The sequence below is a fragment of the Copadichromis virginalis genome, linkage group LG5, assembly GCF_057382275.1.
Source record: "Copadichromis virginalis isolate Kocher_CV1m ecotype Utaka linkage group LG5, C_Virginalis_male_GT1.1, whole genome shotgun sequence".
In the NCBI taxonomy this organism is placed as follows: domain Eukaryota; kingdom Metazoa; phylum Chordata; class Actinopteri; order Cichliformes; family Cichlidae; genus Copadichromis; species Copadichromis virginalis.
Window position 1 is genome coordinate 10921976 of NC_140622.1, and position 14125 is coordinate 10936100.

At 42.8% G+C, this 14125-nt stretch overlaps 1 protein-coding gene across 7 annotated transcripts in view; it reads left to right on the forward strand.

Annotated features, from left to right (window-relative positions):
* Positions 1-14125, forward strand: part of sema3fb (sema domain, immunoglobulin domain (Ig), short basic domain, secreted, (semaphorin) 3Fb) — a 59605-nt gene that overhangs the window by 24936 nt on the left and 20544 nt on the right. For all 7 annotated transcript variants that reach the window (XM_085455839.1, XM_085455841.1, XM_085455837.1 and 4 more), the window contains exons 3-4: positions 13145-13305; positions 13663-13725. In XM_085455839.1, coding sequence (XP_085311965.1) covers positions 13145-13305; positions 13663-13725 — 224 coding nt within the window. The remainder of the gene's footprint in view (positions 1-13144; positions 13306-13662; positions 13726-14125) is intronic.

Below are 14125 nucleotides of genomic sequence, written 5' to 3' on the forward strand. Positions count from 1 at the left end.
AACGGGATTTGTTCACTAATCCCACTTCCTGTCCCCAAGGCCTGGGAATCAGGGGCACACTGGAACTCAGCTGATCATTTGCCCCTGTTCAAAGAGGCGACGGGGAGAGGGGGGACGTCCTGCTTCTATCAACATCATGTGGCTCATGTCGAGGGTGACTGATGACTATACAGGCTCCAAATGGCAAAGAAAATGGCAAAGGCTTTCCTGCCTACAAGTTCTGTTTAAGCCTGCCCACCCAAGAAACAGGAAGACAAGCACTGAGGTGGCACCGTGCGCACTTACCCAGGATGAGGGAGCAGTGGGAGACTGGTGGGAGGAAGAGACCTGGAGCAGAGCCACAATGGCTGCTGTCACAATCTGTCCTGCCTTCATGTCATTCTCAGGAAGGGGCAGGAACAACTGGCTTCCCACACGGTGACCCCACACTGGCTCGACAAATAAAGCATTCATAACCACGGGGCATGTCAGCGAGACACTGGTGTCAGATACATTAGGTTTCTATATCCTGTGCCTGTTCAACTGTGAATCTTCATGTAGCCTGTCAGGATGCACCTGAGAGAGCTGGGACAAATTGTTGCACTGAGACGTCTTTCTAACAGTTTTCTATGTGGTGGTCCTGCTGTGCTCTGAAAGCCCTTTTCAAGACAAAGTTGTTCCCCTGCTCGTGCAAATCAAATTATTGGCTCACTGGATGAAAACTACTTGGAAATATGGTTTATAAATTGGATATTTATAATTGAGCTATTATATATAATAGAGCTATTTTGTTATATTTTGTAATTTTGTAATATATTCTATTATATAATTTAGTGACTTACTGTTCTTACTGTCTTGGAACAACTGCGACCACATAATTTCCTCGGGTATTAATAAATGATTCTTAATCTGATGATTGTGATATTTAATGGTAAATCTGCAGAAGATTTACTTTATAGCACAGCATGAAAAACATCTTAGCTGGAAGTCAGCCCATGGCAGCTGAAACCTGAATTTTGATGCCCTTTGATGCAACTGTTTGTGCCTGTCACACTCAAAATATTACACACATAAGCATTTAATAATATTTATTATGAGGAACTGTGTCATTCACGACAAGAAAAGTAAATATTTTTTTAGTGAAACCTCTGAGCAGATTCTTACAAAAACGACAGATCCATCACAGATTCAGCTTCTTTAAAAAAATCTCTTTGTTCGTAAATTTGACAGCAGCTTTCAGGATGTTTGAACAGAACTGAACTTCAGTCTGTAGAACTGAGTGTTGTGAAGCCTGAGTTTCTATGGGCTGCTGTTCTTTAACCGTACCTGTTTCTGTTCTACTTCTGCTTTTGGTGAAGCGTGGCACACATTCAGTAAAATTAATTTCAGCCTTCTCACAGAGACTTTCTACAACATTAAACAGAGAGTGAGACTGAGACAGATCCATCTCCATTACATTAAGGCTGTTCTGGTCTCGTAGCTGACTGTTTCTCCCAGGTGCACACACCGTCTGGCCGCAGACAGTAGAACGCTCAGGCAGAGTGTGTCTCTGCCTTTTGAGTGTGTCCAGCACCATATGTAGGGATTATAGGCTGACATGAATCTGAGGTATGGCAGATTACGATACGGTAAGGCTAAAGGTAATGAGGCTCCTTCAGTCAGGGTTTCACGTTTAGTCTCTGTGGCTGCTTCGCCCTAAATTCCTTTGCTAATTCTGCAGTGGGCTGTCTTTGTTGTTCTGTTATAAATGCGTGTGCTCTGCCTTCTCCCCTGGCCTTTGTACAAAAAGTAGTGTTAAAATGAATTTACCATGCTAAATGTCCTCAGGAAACCAGAAGGTATGCACATAACTGTGGCTAGACCACAACCCTGTGATTCAGTGGTTCTCCGGGTGTAGTAATTCAGAGCTTTTTGCAATTCTTATCTCCACTGAGCTGAAGCTGGAGTGATGGCAGAGAGGTTACAACCCCGAGCCCACTGAGCCATTCTCGACATACACACTCCCTTTTTTTCCTTTGCTCCCGTTCAGTGGACTCATTGAGATTCTGGACGGGCCATCGAGTAATGCCAGTTTACCCGAGGCAATCCCAGTTTCCTGATTCCTCTCAGGCTGAGGAGAGATAACCCTGACCCTGAGCTAATCCCAGATTAAACCAGAACATAAAGCACTGCCACTGCTGTCCAGTGACCTCTGACCTCTGCACGTCTCCCAGCTCAGGCTGCAGCAACACTGCTAAAAGGAGCTTGCAAAGATTTTAGCCAGGTATATTCCAATGAGGGCTTCTTTATCTGTGCTGCTGAATAATAACCCCAGAGATAACTCAGAAAGCCAGACTACTTAAGTAACCAGTAAGTTATTAGGTGACAGTTTTAGTTTATTTGGAGCAAAACAGGTCTGCAGAGCTTGCCAAAGTATTGCAGGAACTGACGCGCAGGATGGGTCAGGCGCATTGATGTGTCAGAGTTGAGGTAGAGACTGATAATAAAACACATGTCTGTTAAAACAGAGCCCTGTTTGTGCAGATGTGTGTGATTAGATCAAGGCTCTCCAGAGAGGATCTCCTTCCCTACTAGTTCTCCACATTTGACATCATCCTCAGCCAAACCTCTGCTTTCATGTGTTTCATCTAGACCGAGAGGGAAGGACATTCATTTGTTTGGAGAGAGAACGCAGAGTCCAAAAGCAGATCCTAGTTCGAGGGAAGATACAGAGTCAGACTTACGGATTCTTCATTGCCTCTGCACCGTGAGCACATCTGTCTGCTGTTACAAGAGTTTACATGAGAATGGAGATAAATGTGTATCTCTTTCCCCTCAACCACAACCCTCCTCACCCCTCCCTCACCCGTTCTGCTTGTCCATCAGCACGCCGGACTTGGCAGGGAGCAGGAGAGAGGCTTAGGTGACGGGAGCCAGAGGCTCTGTGATAAGGCCATCTCTCCGCATGAGAGCTCATCAGAGCTGACAGTGAATACAAATTGATGCCATTAGCGAGGAGGGGGTGTGGATGTAGGAGGGGTGGGGCACGACAGTGGCTCCTAATTATATAGTGGGTGAGCCTCCCTAGGTCGACAGGGGCACGGGGCACGGTAGTAACGAGGTGACGACGGTGGGGTGTCACGGCTCCCGCCGACACAGACGATGGCGGTGCGATTTCTGGATCCTGTGAGGACAGACGTGGTGGTTAATGATGTGTGATATGGGATCGCTGTTAGTGCGTATCCATTATGACGGATCACATTCAACGTATGTCGAGACAAGAGGGGGGCACACCTTTTCCCTAGCGAGGGAGCTCGCAGCAACAGAATACAAACAGCATGCCATGAATAGCCAAGTAGCTTCACTTTGTTGTGGTTTTAATGGCTGGAATCACGCCAAAGCTCCGCACACACTCATTTGTGTGTTTTTGTTTTTCATGGCAATAATGATTTCAGATACTTTTGTGCACACTCCTGTTTCTACACTGTAAAAAAAATTGTAATATAAAAGTACTTCACTGTGTGTTTTACAGTTTTGTACTGTTCTGTACCATTAATAGACTGTGATTTTACATTTCAAACGTAAATTAACATAAAATCACTGTAAATGTAATAAAACATAATTTTCTTGTTTTTTAAATGTATTTGTCTGTACATATGCATATTTAGATTGTTAAAATACGTTCACAAATGCATCATAATTTCACAAATATTTGTCCGTTATTTGAAAGATTGAACTGTTAAATTAAAATGTAATGCTATGGAAAAATATATAAAATTAATCTTATAAACTTTTTATACATCAAATAATAATAATTATTATTGCCGTGGTTCAAGAGTTGGCAGTTTGCCTTGTAATCAGAAGGTTGCCGGTTCGAGCCCCGGCTCGGACACTCTTGGTCGTTGTGTCCTTGGGCAAGACACTTCACCTGCCACCTACTGGTGATGGCCAGAGGGGAATTATAAAGTGGGATTGTAAAGCGCTTTGAGGGTCTCATAAAGCACTATATAAATGCAATCCATTGTTATTTAAACCAACTGTTAACTGTATATTTCTGTACATTTAAGTATTATTATTCATATTGCCACATTCATTGACCTTGTTTACAGATAATTTCATTGTTTAATCACATTAAAATGTTCCTAATTTAATGCTTAAAAGCACTTGAAAAAGGCAAAATCCCATGTAAAATTAGGGCAACAAACTGTATTGTCATTACTTAAAATAACCGTATTTTCATGAGAAAGTTATTTTGTTATTTTATGGTATTATTTTGGCGCCCCAGCTGCCAGAATATTACTGTTTTTTTAGGATTTTTTTTTCACGGTGTAGGATTAATGCTGCTTATCCGGAATCAAGTTGTTCAAATACAGTGCTTACAGTAACAGCTTTTGAATTCACAAAAGAACACCATAAAACTTGCAGAACTTTGATTTTCCAGAGAGAGGAAGCAAGGATTCAGAGCTTTTGTATCCAGATGCTTTCATGACCGACAGACAGCCACGCATTTTAACTTGTCTCTTTAATTCCCCTTTTTCCTTTAAAGTTGCATCTATTTGAGGTCTTTGTATCCACAAATAGATTTAACGCTATAAACATGAGTGCAGAAAATTTGTGTATGTAATTTTGTTCTGCTGTCCTAACTTGAACCCATATTCCAGTTCTGCCGTTAGCTTGATCGGATGATACGGGGATCGTGTGCAAAGTATTCTGAGAATTTTCAAAATGTTTTGGTGTTTGCAACATGTACGAGAAAAGAAGACAACCAAGACAACAAGGCAAAAATAACACGACTGCTAATGACTGATTTGTCATCTTAATGCCATGCCTTGTCAGTTTCAAATTTGAAGTGAGATGATGGCAAGCATAACCGCTTTTGGTGATGCTTTGCACATATGGGGCAGGTGTTTGTACAGGCACGCTGTGTTGTCTGTGTTTTCTTTCCTAGTAGCAAGCTGCAGAGCCTGCCTCTCCACAAACACACACACACGCACAGGGTGCAGTGAAGCTTTGAGGCCATCACAATAGATTACCATTCCTCTGCGGGTCAGACTCTTTGGCATTACCAGTGGGTCAGATCATATCTCTAGATTCTGTGCCCTTGCATATTTGCTATCCGCTGAATGATGTCCTATCTGATGTGACACAGTGGCCAAGCCTTTGACCGCTTTTATTATCCTCTGCCCTCACAGTGACGGAGCCAAGACGAGCAGCTGCTGCGTTCTCATGCTCTTATCGTTCCTTTTCCTTTAGCAGCCCAGCTCACCTCAGACCCACTCTCCAGTAATCACACAGGCATTCTTTAACAACTCTGTCACTCCTCTGCTGGCTTTGAAGCATGCAGCTCACGCAAACCCAAATAAGTCGTGTAAATGTTTGACATGAAGGGAAGTTGAAAGAGGCCGTCGAAGGAGAGAGAGAAGGCGCTCTGGGCCCCGAAAGTTGCTGATTTAAAGTGAGTCTGCTGAAAAGACGGCAGCGCAAGTGGCAGTCAGGCCCTCCAGTGGGCACCCACTTGTCCTAAAGCAGAAGGGGGTTTCTTAATCTTCATCGCTATGTTAGTGCCCCTATATCAAGGCTTCCTTATTCTATAAATACAGGAAATCGCTGTGAGAAAGTTGTGCTAGATTAAGATAAGAGAGGAAACACGGCCGCTCTTGCATACAGGCATCTGGATATCGGCCAACTCTGCTCACAACTGTGCAAATTCAATCATTTCTTGGACTTTTTCTTACAAAAAAACCTCCCATGTTAAACATATGCGTAAAACAAAAGTCTGAATGTGTTGTTTGTGGCTATTTTGCATAGAGGTGCCAATTCTTTTTCACCAAACAGTTAAATACCACATCGTAACTCAATAGTTAAACAGTAATGTTCCAGCTTAGAGGTAATTGCTCAAATAAAGTGCAGAAAGTGTTCTGAACTCTTTCCAAACACATGAACGCCCTCATAGAAAAGGCAAGCATATTCTCCTGACTGAGAAGATAAACAGAAATCTGCAGGAGCGGCATTAGGAGGTCATGCTACAGCAGGATGAGCATAGATTGACACAGTCCTCTTAGACAGATAGCAGCTTGTTTGCCCAATCTCCACTCTTACTCTCAGCTTCATCTCCACTTTATTGGCAAACATAATAAACAAGGTGCACAACCATGCCCGAGAGAATAAAATGCACCTTTATACAGCTCAGCAGGGAGTGGTTCTTATGAATATTTCAGTGACTTAGACTCATACAAATTAATGAGAATTGTGTCATGTCGAGCAAGTCTCTTAAACCTGTGGCACTGTCGCCTGTGGCGTCTCAACTCATTAATGCGCCTTGTTAAAAGTTGACCCAACTGCCAACTAGGAAACCCTGCATTTATTTTCCTTCACCCCCCAGAAAAGTCTCTGAAGCTGTTTTGTGCCGCTCCATCATTGCAACGAAGCGTGCCTTTTGAGGAGTAATAAGAGTGTCTTAACTGGAGTTTTCCTTCTTTGCATTGACAGCATTCAAATATTTGGCTAGGATTCCTGACAAGTGCTGCCTTTGATGTGTGAGAGCATGCAACCTCTCCCACCCCCTCTTAATCACCCTAATTATCACCTGTGTGTGTGTGTGTGTGTGTGTGTGTGTGTGTGTGTGTGTGTGTGTGTGTGTGTGTGTGTGTGTGTGTGAGAACCGACACACCTTTCTGACGGGTTGGAAACTACCTTGGGGCAATGCTCAGGTAGTGCAGCTTGTTTGTGATATGCCAGGAGCTACTGGGGTATTTCTGCACTACCTATTATTGCACTACCTCAGAACATTTAATCCAAGCCTATTTAACCCTACTTATTTTAATTTACACTTGTTTGATCTGCATAGATCATAACCAGCATTTTCCATCTCTAATCATGCATCGCTCCTTAGACAGAAGCACAGGGCGCCGCAATAGTTTCTAATTAGCCACAAATGTTCCCCAATTGAAAACCACTGAGCTGTGAACTGAGTAGATCATTGCTCCACACAATGCTCGTCCGCTTTGTTCATTGCTCCCTTCCTGCTCAGTGTCAAAGCAACGGACTGCAAAGTTTTGTCTTTTCCCATCATCATCCCCCTCCTCCTCCTCACCTCCCATACTTCTCTACAGGGAGTACTGCAGGCTTCAAGCAGCAACATGCACTGACACTCACAGTGGCCTGCACTTTTAATTTACCCAATTTGAAACCAGAGAAATATGCAGTGGGGTGGAACACCCATATCAGTGTCAAGTAGCGAGTGGCCACTGCGCTGTCAAGTGCCAGGATGTGTATTTAGGCCCTCTCAATTCTCTCGCTCACTGTCACTGTTTTGTTTAAACACACAGTCTGAAGTTTTCCATGATCCAATCACTTATCCGACGCTTGCTGCGAATTTGCCAGGAAAGTTATGAGTGGGACGGGCCGCGTACTGTTAAGCTACGCTGGATACAGTAATGAGAGGAAGTTCTTATGTTACCGAAGCACACTGCAAGGTAGGACGCATTAAAAGCTGAATATGATATGTGAAATCCCGTCTCCTCTGTCCCTCGTGTACGGCATGGTGGGAAATCACTTCATATAAGTCGGCATTAACCACTGCGCTTTCTTACTTTCTTACTTCTGGAGATGAACTCTCGTGAGTGCGCTCCATGCCTGTCCAAACATATTTCCAAAGTAAACTCGGCCCGTTGGCTATTAATTTAAGATCAGGAGATACGCTATAACATGCAGGCCTGCAGCCCTGGAGATCACCGTCAGCAGCCAAGTATTCTCTCAGGAGGAAAAGGGCTGGCTCCATCTGACAGTGAGGCATGCTTCTCCCCCTATGTTTCTATACCTCATTTAACCAGGTAAGCTTATAAAAATACATTTGTACTTCTAATGGTCTGAGGAAAGGGTTGCGGTCAAGGTACATCCACTATTCTCCAGAACAACAACTGTATTGTATTGCAGTCTGCAGAACATGTAGTCACCTTGAGTGAATGAGGAACTCAGGTAATCAGTCACAGCAACCTGCATTTAAACTCGGCTAATTAACCTGATGAATGCAAAGAGAAAGAAATAAAGAATCTGTGCTTTGTTCGATATATGTCTTGCTTTGGCACTTTAGTGCAACGAAACACAATTTTCTTCCTAGCCAATCACCCATTTTAGAGTGGACTCACATTGGTAGTGAAGATGGGTTTTGTAAATGAAGTGCTCTTTAAGGTTTTGAGTTTTTACAGTAGAGTCTGATGGGAACTGCATGATGAAACAACCACTAATAACATCACTGTTTCTAACTCTAAGTACTGAACAATGGCAGTTTTGCAGGAAAATGCTAGAATTATAAACTCGATATCAGTTTGTAGTGCAGAAAAACAAACAAAAATAAACAGAGGAATTTTTTTTTGTCTGTCTGAGGTAGTGCTGAGCTTCTGCTCAGGTTTTGGCATTGTTGTTAAAACAGAGTTGGTAAGAAAGGCTCACACTTTCAGCTTCAAACTACACCTTTAAAAGAAACAGAACACTTAGGCACAAATAATTGTGCTCCGCTGTTAAATTAACACTGACTATTAACATTACTGACCAGCAGCACTAATAATGTTTGCTAAATCATTTTGTTATTGGTCATAGTCATTTTTCTGCTTGCCACTACCTCAATGGTAACAGCTGGTTAATTTTGGTATTAGGTAATTGCTAATAGTTAAATGGCTGACACTGACAAATGTACAGCAAGATTAAAACTTACAACTGTTTAAAGTCCAGTGGTGTTCAAACAGGAGCTTCACTGAGCTTCAGTGCTACTACTGCTAGTGGCAAATTGTTTGGTATATTAATCTGCAGAATGGTCACAGAATTTGAGTTTTGACAAGGATGGTTGTACTGATTATGTCAAATTCACACAAAACTGAATAGTACTTTTTACTTTCTTGATTTGGGTAGAAGTAAATATTTTTAATACTTAAGTAAATACTTGGTACTTAAGTACAATAGTTTTCCATAGGTCATGACCCTCCAGAGAGGGGAGAATATCTTAAAACAAAACTAAAAAAAAAAAAAGAAAAAGTAAAGTTTGCTACAAAAATCTTTTGACATTTTCAAATCTTATTCTATTTTTTGTAAACCGCTGGATAGCTTTACCTCAGTTATTTAAAATATAATTAATAATTAATTTATATCTACAACATTTTTGCACACTTGCATTTTATGTGGTCCTGTGCCAGTTGTCTGTTATATGTAGCACCATGGTCTCGGAGGAACGCCGTGTCATTTCAGTGTGTACTGTACAACTGCACATGGTTGAAATGATAATAAAGCCACTTGACTTGACATGACAAGAGGTCCCAGGTTGCCACTTAATTTCTAACACTGCGTTCAATCTGTGCTGTCGCTGTAATGTTGCTGCATACCATATGACTCGACCTACACCATAGCCTGACATTCACCCGCGCAAGCATGTAAAATTCAGCTGCATGACCACAACAAGTGTGATTGGCCTACTTGGTAGTAATATGCCATGTAGACCAAGTATATTGATCTTGGTATACTGAGCGTAAGGATAATGGCTCCGTGATCCAAGATATAACTGGCTGTGATTGTATCTTGCTTGTCTCCAGTGCTAATGCAGAAACCAGTAATCCCAAGCGCTTAGAGTCAATGCGTAATCTCATTTGGTTCTGAAGTCTTCATTCTATCCTCCATTTTTAGCTCCAACATAAATGTATAAATGCAAAAAAGGCTGTTATCTATATTGATATCTTTACTACTTTATGTCAAATTATAGTAAGTAAAGTAAAGTATAGTAACTACAGCTGTCTCACACAATTAGTGAAGTACAAAGTACACTGTTCCCTTACAGTTAAAATATAGTAGCAGTTAAAAAAAAAGAGGGGACAGTACAACTAAGTCGTGACTGAGTTTAAGTGTAGTACTCGTGTCAAGATACACATCATATCAACTTACCAAAAGTTTGGTAGTAGATTTTTGGCCTTGTATTGTTGGTAGATCTCCAGCATCTTTAGCAGGTTGCTCTGATGCCACTAAGCTAGAATTTCTTCAGGTCTCGTTCAGCTCAGCATCCAGTTTCTCAAAGATCAGCAAAGGGCTTTCTTGAGGCCAGAGTGCAGCGAGTAGCAAGAAACGGGCAGTGGGCTGTTTGAGCCAAGAGCACCTTGGGTTCCTTGGAGAGAGAAGCGGATTGTCTGTGTTCAGCAGACTGAAGAGTGTGGACCGGAACGCCACACACAAAGGAACCGAGATGCCTGAGGTGACTACTGTGAAATAGCTTAACTTTCTGCCTTTATGCTACACCTGCATTTCTTTCATGAACAAGAAAGACTGAAAATAGGAAAAATGTCATAAAGTGACCTTCTCTCATTTGTGCGCAGGTGCAGGCATGCTACTGTAAAAACCCAAGTGAATGAGGAATGGGATAGACACTGAGCTTGAGGATCAGGTTGCCCCACCGGCTTACTTTCACCTCCTAATAGAGCCATTGCAATTTCACAAGGGAGAAGCAGTGTGGTCCTGAAACAAAGCCCCTGCTGTGTGTGTGTGTGTGTGTGTGTGTGTGTGTGTGTGTGCGTGTGTGTGTGTGTGCGTGCGTGCGTGTGTGTGTGTGTGTGTGTGTGTGTGCGCAGACCCCCCAGAGTGGGCCTAAGCCATACAGGCAGTAATGGGCTACTATGAGTTTATCTGGCTCTGATAGACATATTCACACTCTGCTCCCAGCCTTTCAATCTCTCGGATAAGTCTGCATGTGGAAAATGCTGTCATGCTCTAATGTGGCTGACAAAAGAGCACAAGTAGTTCAGCCTCTCTGAGCCTGTCCTGTGTGAAACTGTAATCTGCGGCTGCAAATCTGTAAGTAAGTCTGGGAAAACAGCTGATTGAGTGTGCAGCCTAATATATCCGAGCTCAATAAAATGTGACTGGTTGAAAAACATCGGGGGATTGTCTGCAAATTAGATTCAGCTCAGTGCCAGAAAATTAAGACAAATGAGTCGCGTAGCAAACATAAGATTTTGTTACTCTCTGGGAAATACACCCCAACCCCACAAATTCTCCTTCATCTTTTAGGTATGGGCATAAACAACAAAAAGAAAAAGCACACACACTCCAAACTGGCATTCTGCAAAAGTGTAGCCTCTCTGCATGTCTTTTCGAGCTGATTGTGATTGAGTGTTTGCTTGGCACCAATCTCAGCCCAGAGACATGCTGTGCGGCCTGACCTCTGGAGTAGAGTTGCAGCCAAGCTCAGTCTGCTGCCATTATACGTCCTTGATCAACATGTCAAACGAGCACAATGCCATGTGGCCCCGCCTGAGGTGAAGTTTGACTTTGGGATTGAGTTAAGAGGGACTGACAGAAAAGACAATGATATCCAGTAGGTGGAGTGGCGCGCCTTTTTGTAACCAGGTTCTGTTGTAGTTAAATGGATTTCTAAAAGGTGATGTCTATGGTGGAGACCACATTACATGCAAATATGAAGGATAAGTCACGAGGAAAGGCACAACATTTGGGGTAAATTCTACCTGTGACATAGAATTCAGTCTGGCCTGTCTGCATGTTGTCAGATAACTATGAGATTAGAGTACATGTGTTTGTTTCTTAATGTGCGCCTCTCAATAGGGCGTGTTGTTGCTTTGCGCTGTTCACATTTCCTATTCGGCTGACAGATGGTCCCGTCCAGCTCCTCTCTGACAACAAACACACACTGAGAAGTCGCTGACAACCTGCTTCAGAAGGGGGGGCGCCCCGACTGGCCCTCGGAATGTGTGTGTATATGTGTGCGTGTGTGTGCACAATGCATTCTTATCCAGTGTGCACTTGGCCTAGAGTGTATGGGGACTCATCATTCAACTTAAGACTCAACACAAATAATCACAGGGTCCAGCCACATGTTGCAGCTCCTCTACGCGGGGCTGACAGCTGCCAATCACTCTGCTGACCTGTAAACGTTCCATTGGTGGGCACAGTTATTAAATCAAACTGTATAAATATAGAATATCTAATGCTATTAATCTTTGCTTATTGACGTAACCCCCGTGCTAAATTTAGATCTGGCTCAAAAGACTGGCAATATCAGATTCCATAGGGAGTCTGTTTAAAAAGGTCTCTAGATGGTGTTTATTTTAAGGACCAGTGGTGGACATGTGGATGTCTTTGCATGCTTGGGTGGCCAGACCTCTTCTTCAGAAACACCTAACAACCTCGTAGTAACGTCAAACCCACAATACATGACTACACATACAGAGCTTGTTACAAAAAAAATTAAAAAAAATCTTAAACTGGCCATTATAAAGCTACAGTGTGTTTCCTTCAAGGTCTGATATGCCACACTGGCTGTGCGTTCGCTCCTTTAATAACACGCCAGCACACCAGTGTTCAACTATGTCACATTTAACCAGTCAAATGCAGCTAACTGCATGTAACGGTTTATCCTTTGGTTTCCTTCTGCCATGTTTTGGTGGCTAACTCTGGGTTAACCTCAAATCCGTGCCTGTGATCTCTCGATTATAGAAGAAGGCTAAATGGAGGATGGGAACTTTCCTGCTGTTTGAGTGAAACCTCTCTGTTTGTCCAACAGTATCTGAATGCCAGCGTCTAAGGCCTCTTACCCTATAGATTGCAAAGGAGTGTGTTTATGTATGGTGGGACACGGGGCCTTTGTTGTCTTAGCCGTGGCCTTTTGCTCTGCCTGTACTTGGTTGCTGAACGAAGCAGAACATATCAAACAAACACTCCAGCACAGAGTCTATAGGGAGATTGGGTTACTGTAGACATGCGAGGACGTGTCAACTGCATTGTGTTGCTGAAAGCGCACACTTGTCTGACCTTCAGAGAATGGTGTCCAAGCATGCAATGAAGTGTTGTGCCTTACCCTATTCCATGAACTATGTAGTATGAACATCATAGCTAACTGCCGGTCTACTGTTTCTGTGTTTGCTGGCTTCCCACAGACTGCCACTAACGAGTGACTTTCTAGATCCTTTGATCCACTCAGGAGGTATTAAGCCATCAGTGCTGTTTGACAGACACTCAGTAGCACTTGTCTCTAATGAGTGGTGTTCTGTTACACAAGTGTCGGTGAAAAACCATCAGATAAGTCCACGGAGGAGTGGCACGAGGAATGTGTCAGTTGCCCATGCATGTGTGCGCGCGAATATGCGCACATGTAGCTGCAGCTGTCGGTAACCAATGCATTTCTGTTTCCATACAGAACTGAGATCCACTGGTACCGCTCATCACTTCGCCTACCTCATCAACACATCAGACTATCGGATCCTTCGTATGGATGAGGACCATGATCGAATGTATGTTGGGAGCAAGGACCACATCCTGTCCCTGGACCTCCATGACATCAACAAGAACCCACGTATTGTAAGACCTTTCCCATGCTTTTCTCCCTTTGGGCCTTAAAATGGGCTGTTACCGTGGGATAAAGCCAGCACCTTTACTGCAGTTTTACCCAAAGGGAAATGTTCCCCACTCTTGCCCCAGCAGCAGACATTTCGGTTTGCTCACATCAAGTTTTTGTTGGACTACTCTTCTTTTTTTTTTTGTTTCTGGTGCAGCTCATTAAAACCCTGTAACTGGTCTATGACAATCCCAACAGGACTTATATTAGCCTTGGTGGATATCCCTTTTAAAATTTTAATCCAAATATGCAATAAATGCCAGTGATGTATAACGTTTTGGGCTGGAGCTATAAAATGTCCCGCGTTCCCACTCTTGCAGATCCACTGGCCAGTGCCTGAACAAAGAAGAATGGAGTGCCTCGTGAGTGGGAAAGATGCCAATGTAAGTATGCGCGTTGAAAATGCACATACCAAGAGCAGGATTGCCCGAGTAAAGTTGTTTCCTTAAACTTGATAGCTTGAAAAAATAAAATATATCTTTTTTTTTTTTAAAATAAATTGCATTTAAAATATATAATTCCCTCATCTGTTCACATCAGTTTTAATGTGATGAACCTGTTAAATGGAATTACCTGCGGAGTTGGACCTGGCCCAGTAAAATTCTGGTTCCCTCGTGTCTAGCCAATGAGACAGGAATGGAGCAGAGAAGCCCAGAATCCTTCTTTGTGCCAGCTTGAGTTCGGGAACCAAGCACTGCTGGCTGATAGTTTGATATATTGCCCAAATACAAATAGAAGCACATTATTACTGGCAGATTTTTAAGTTTTAATAAGAATCAGTGA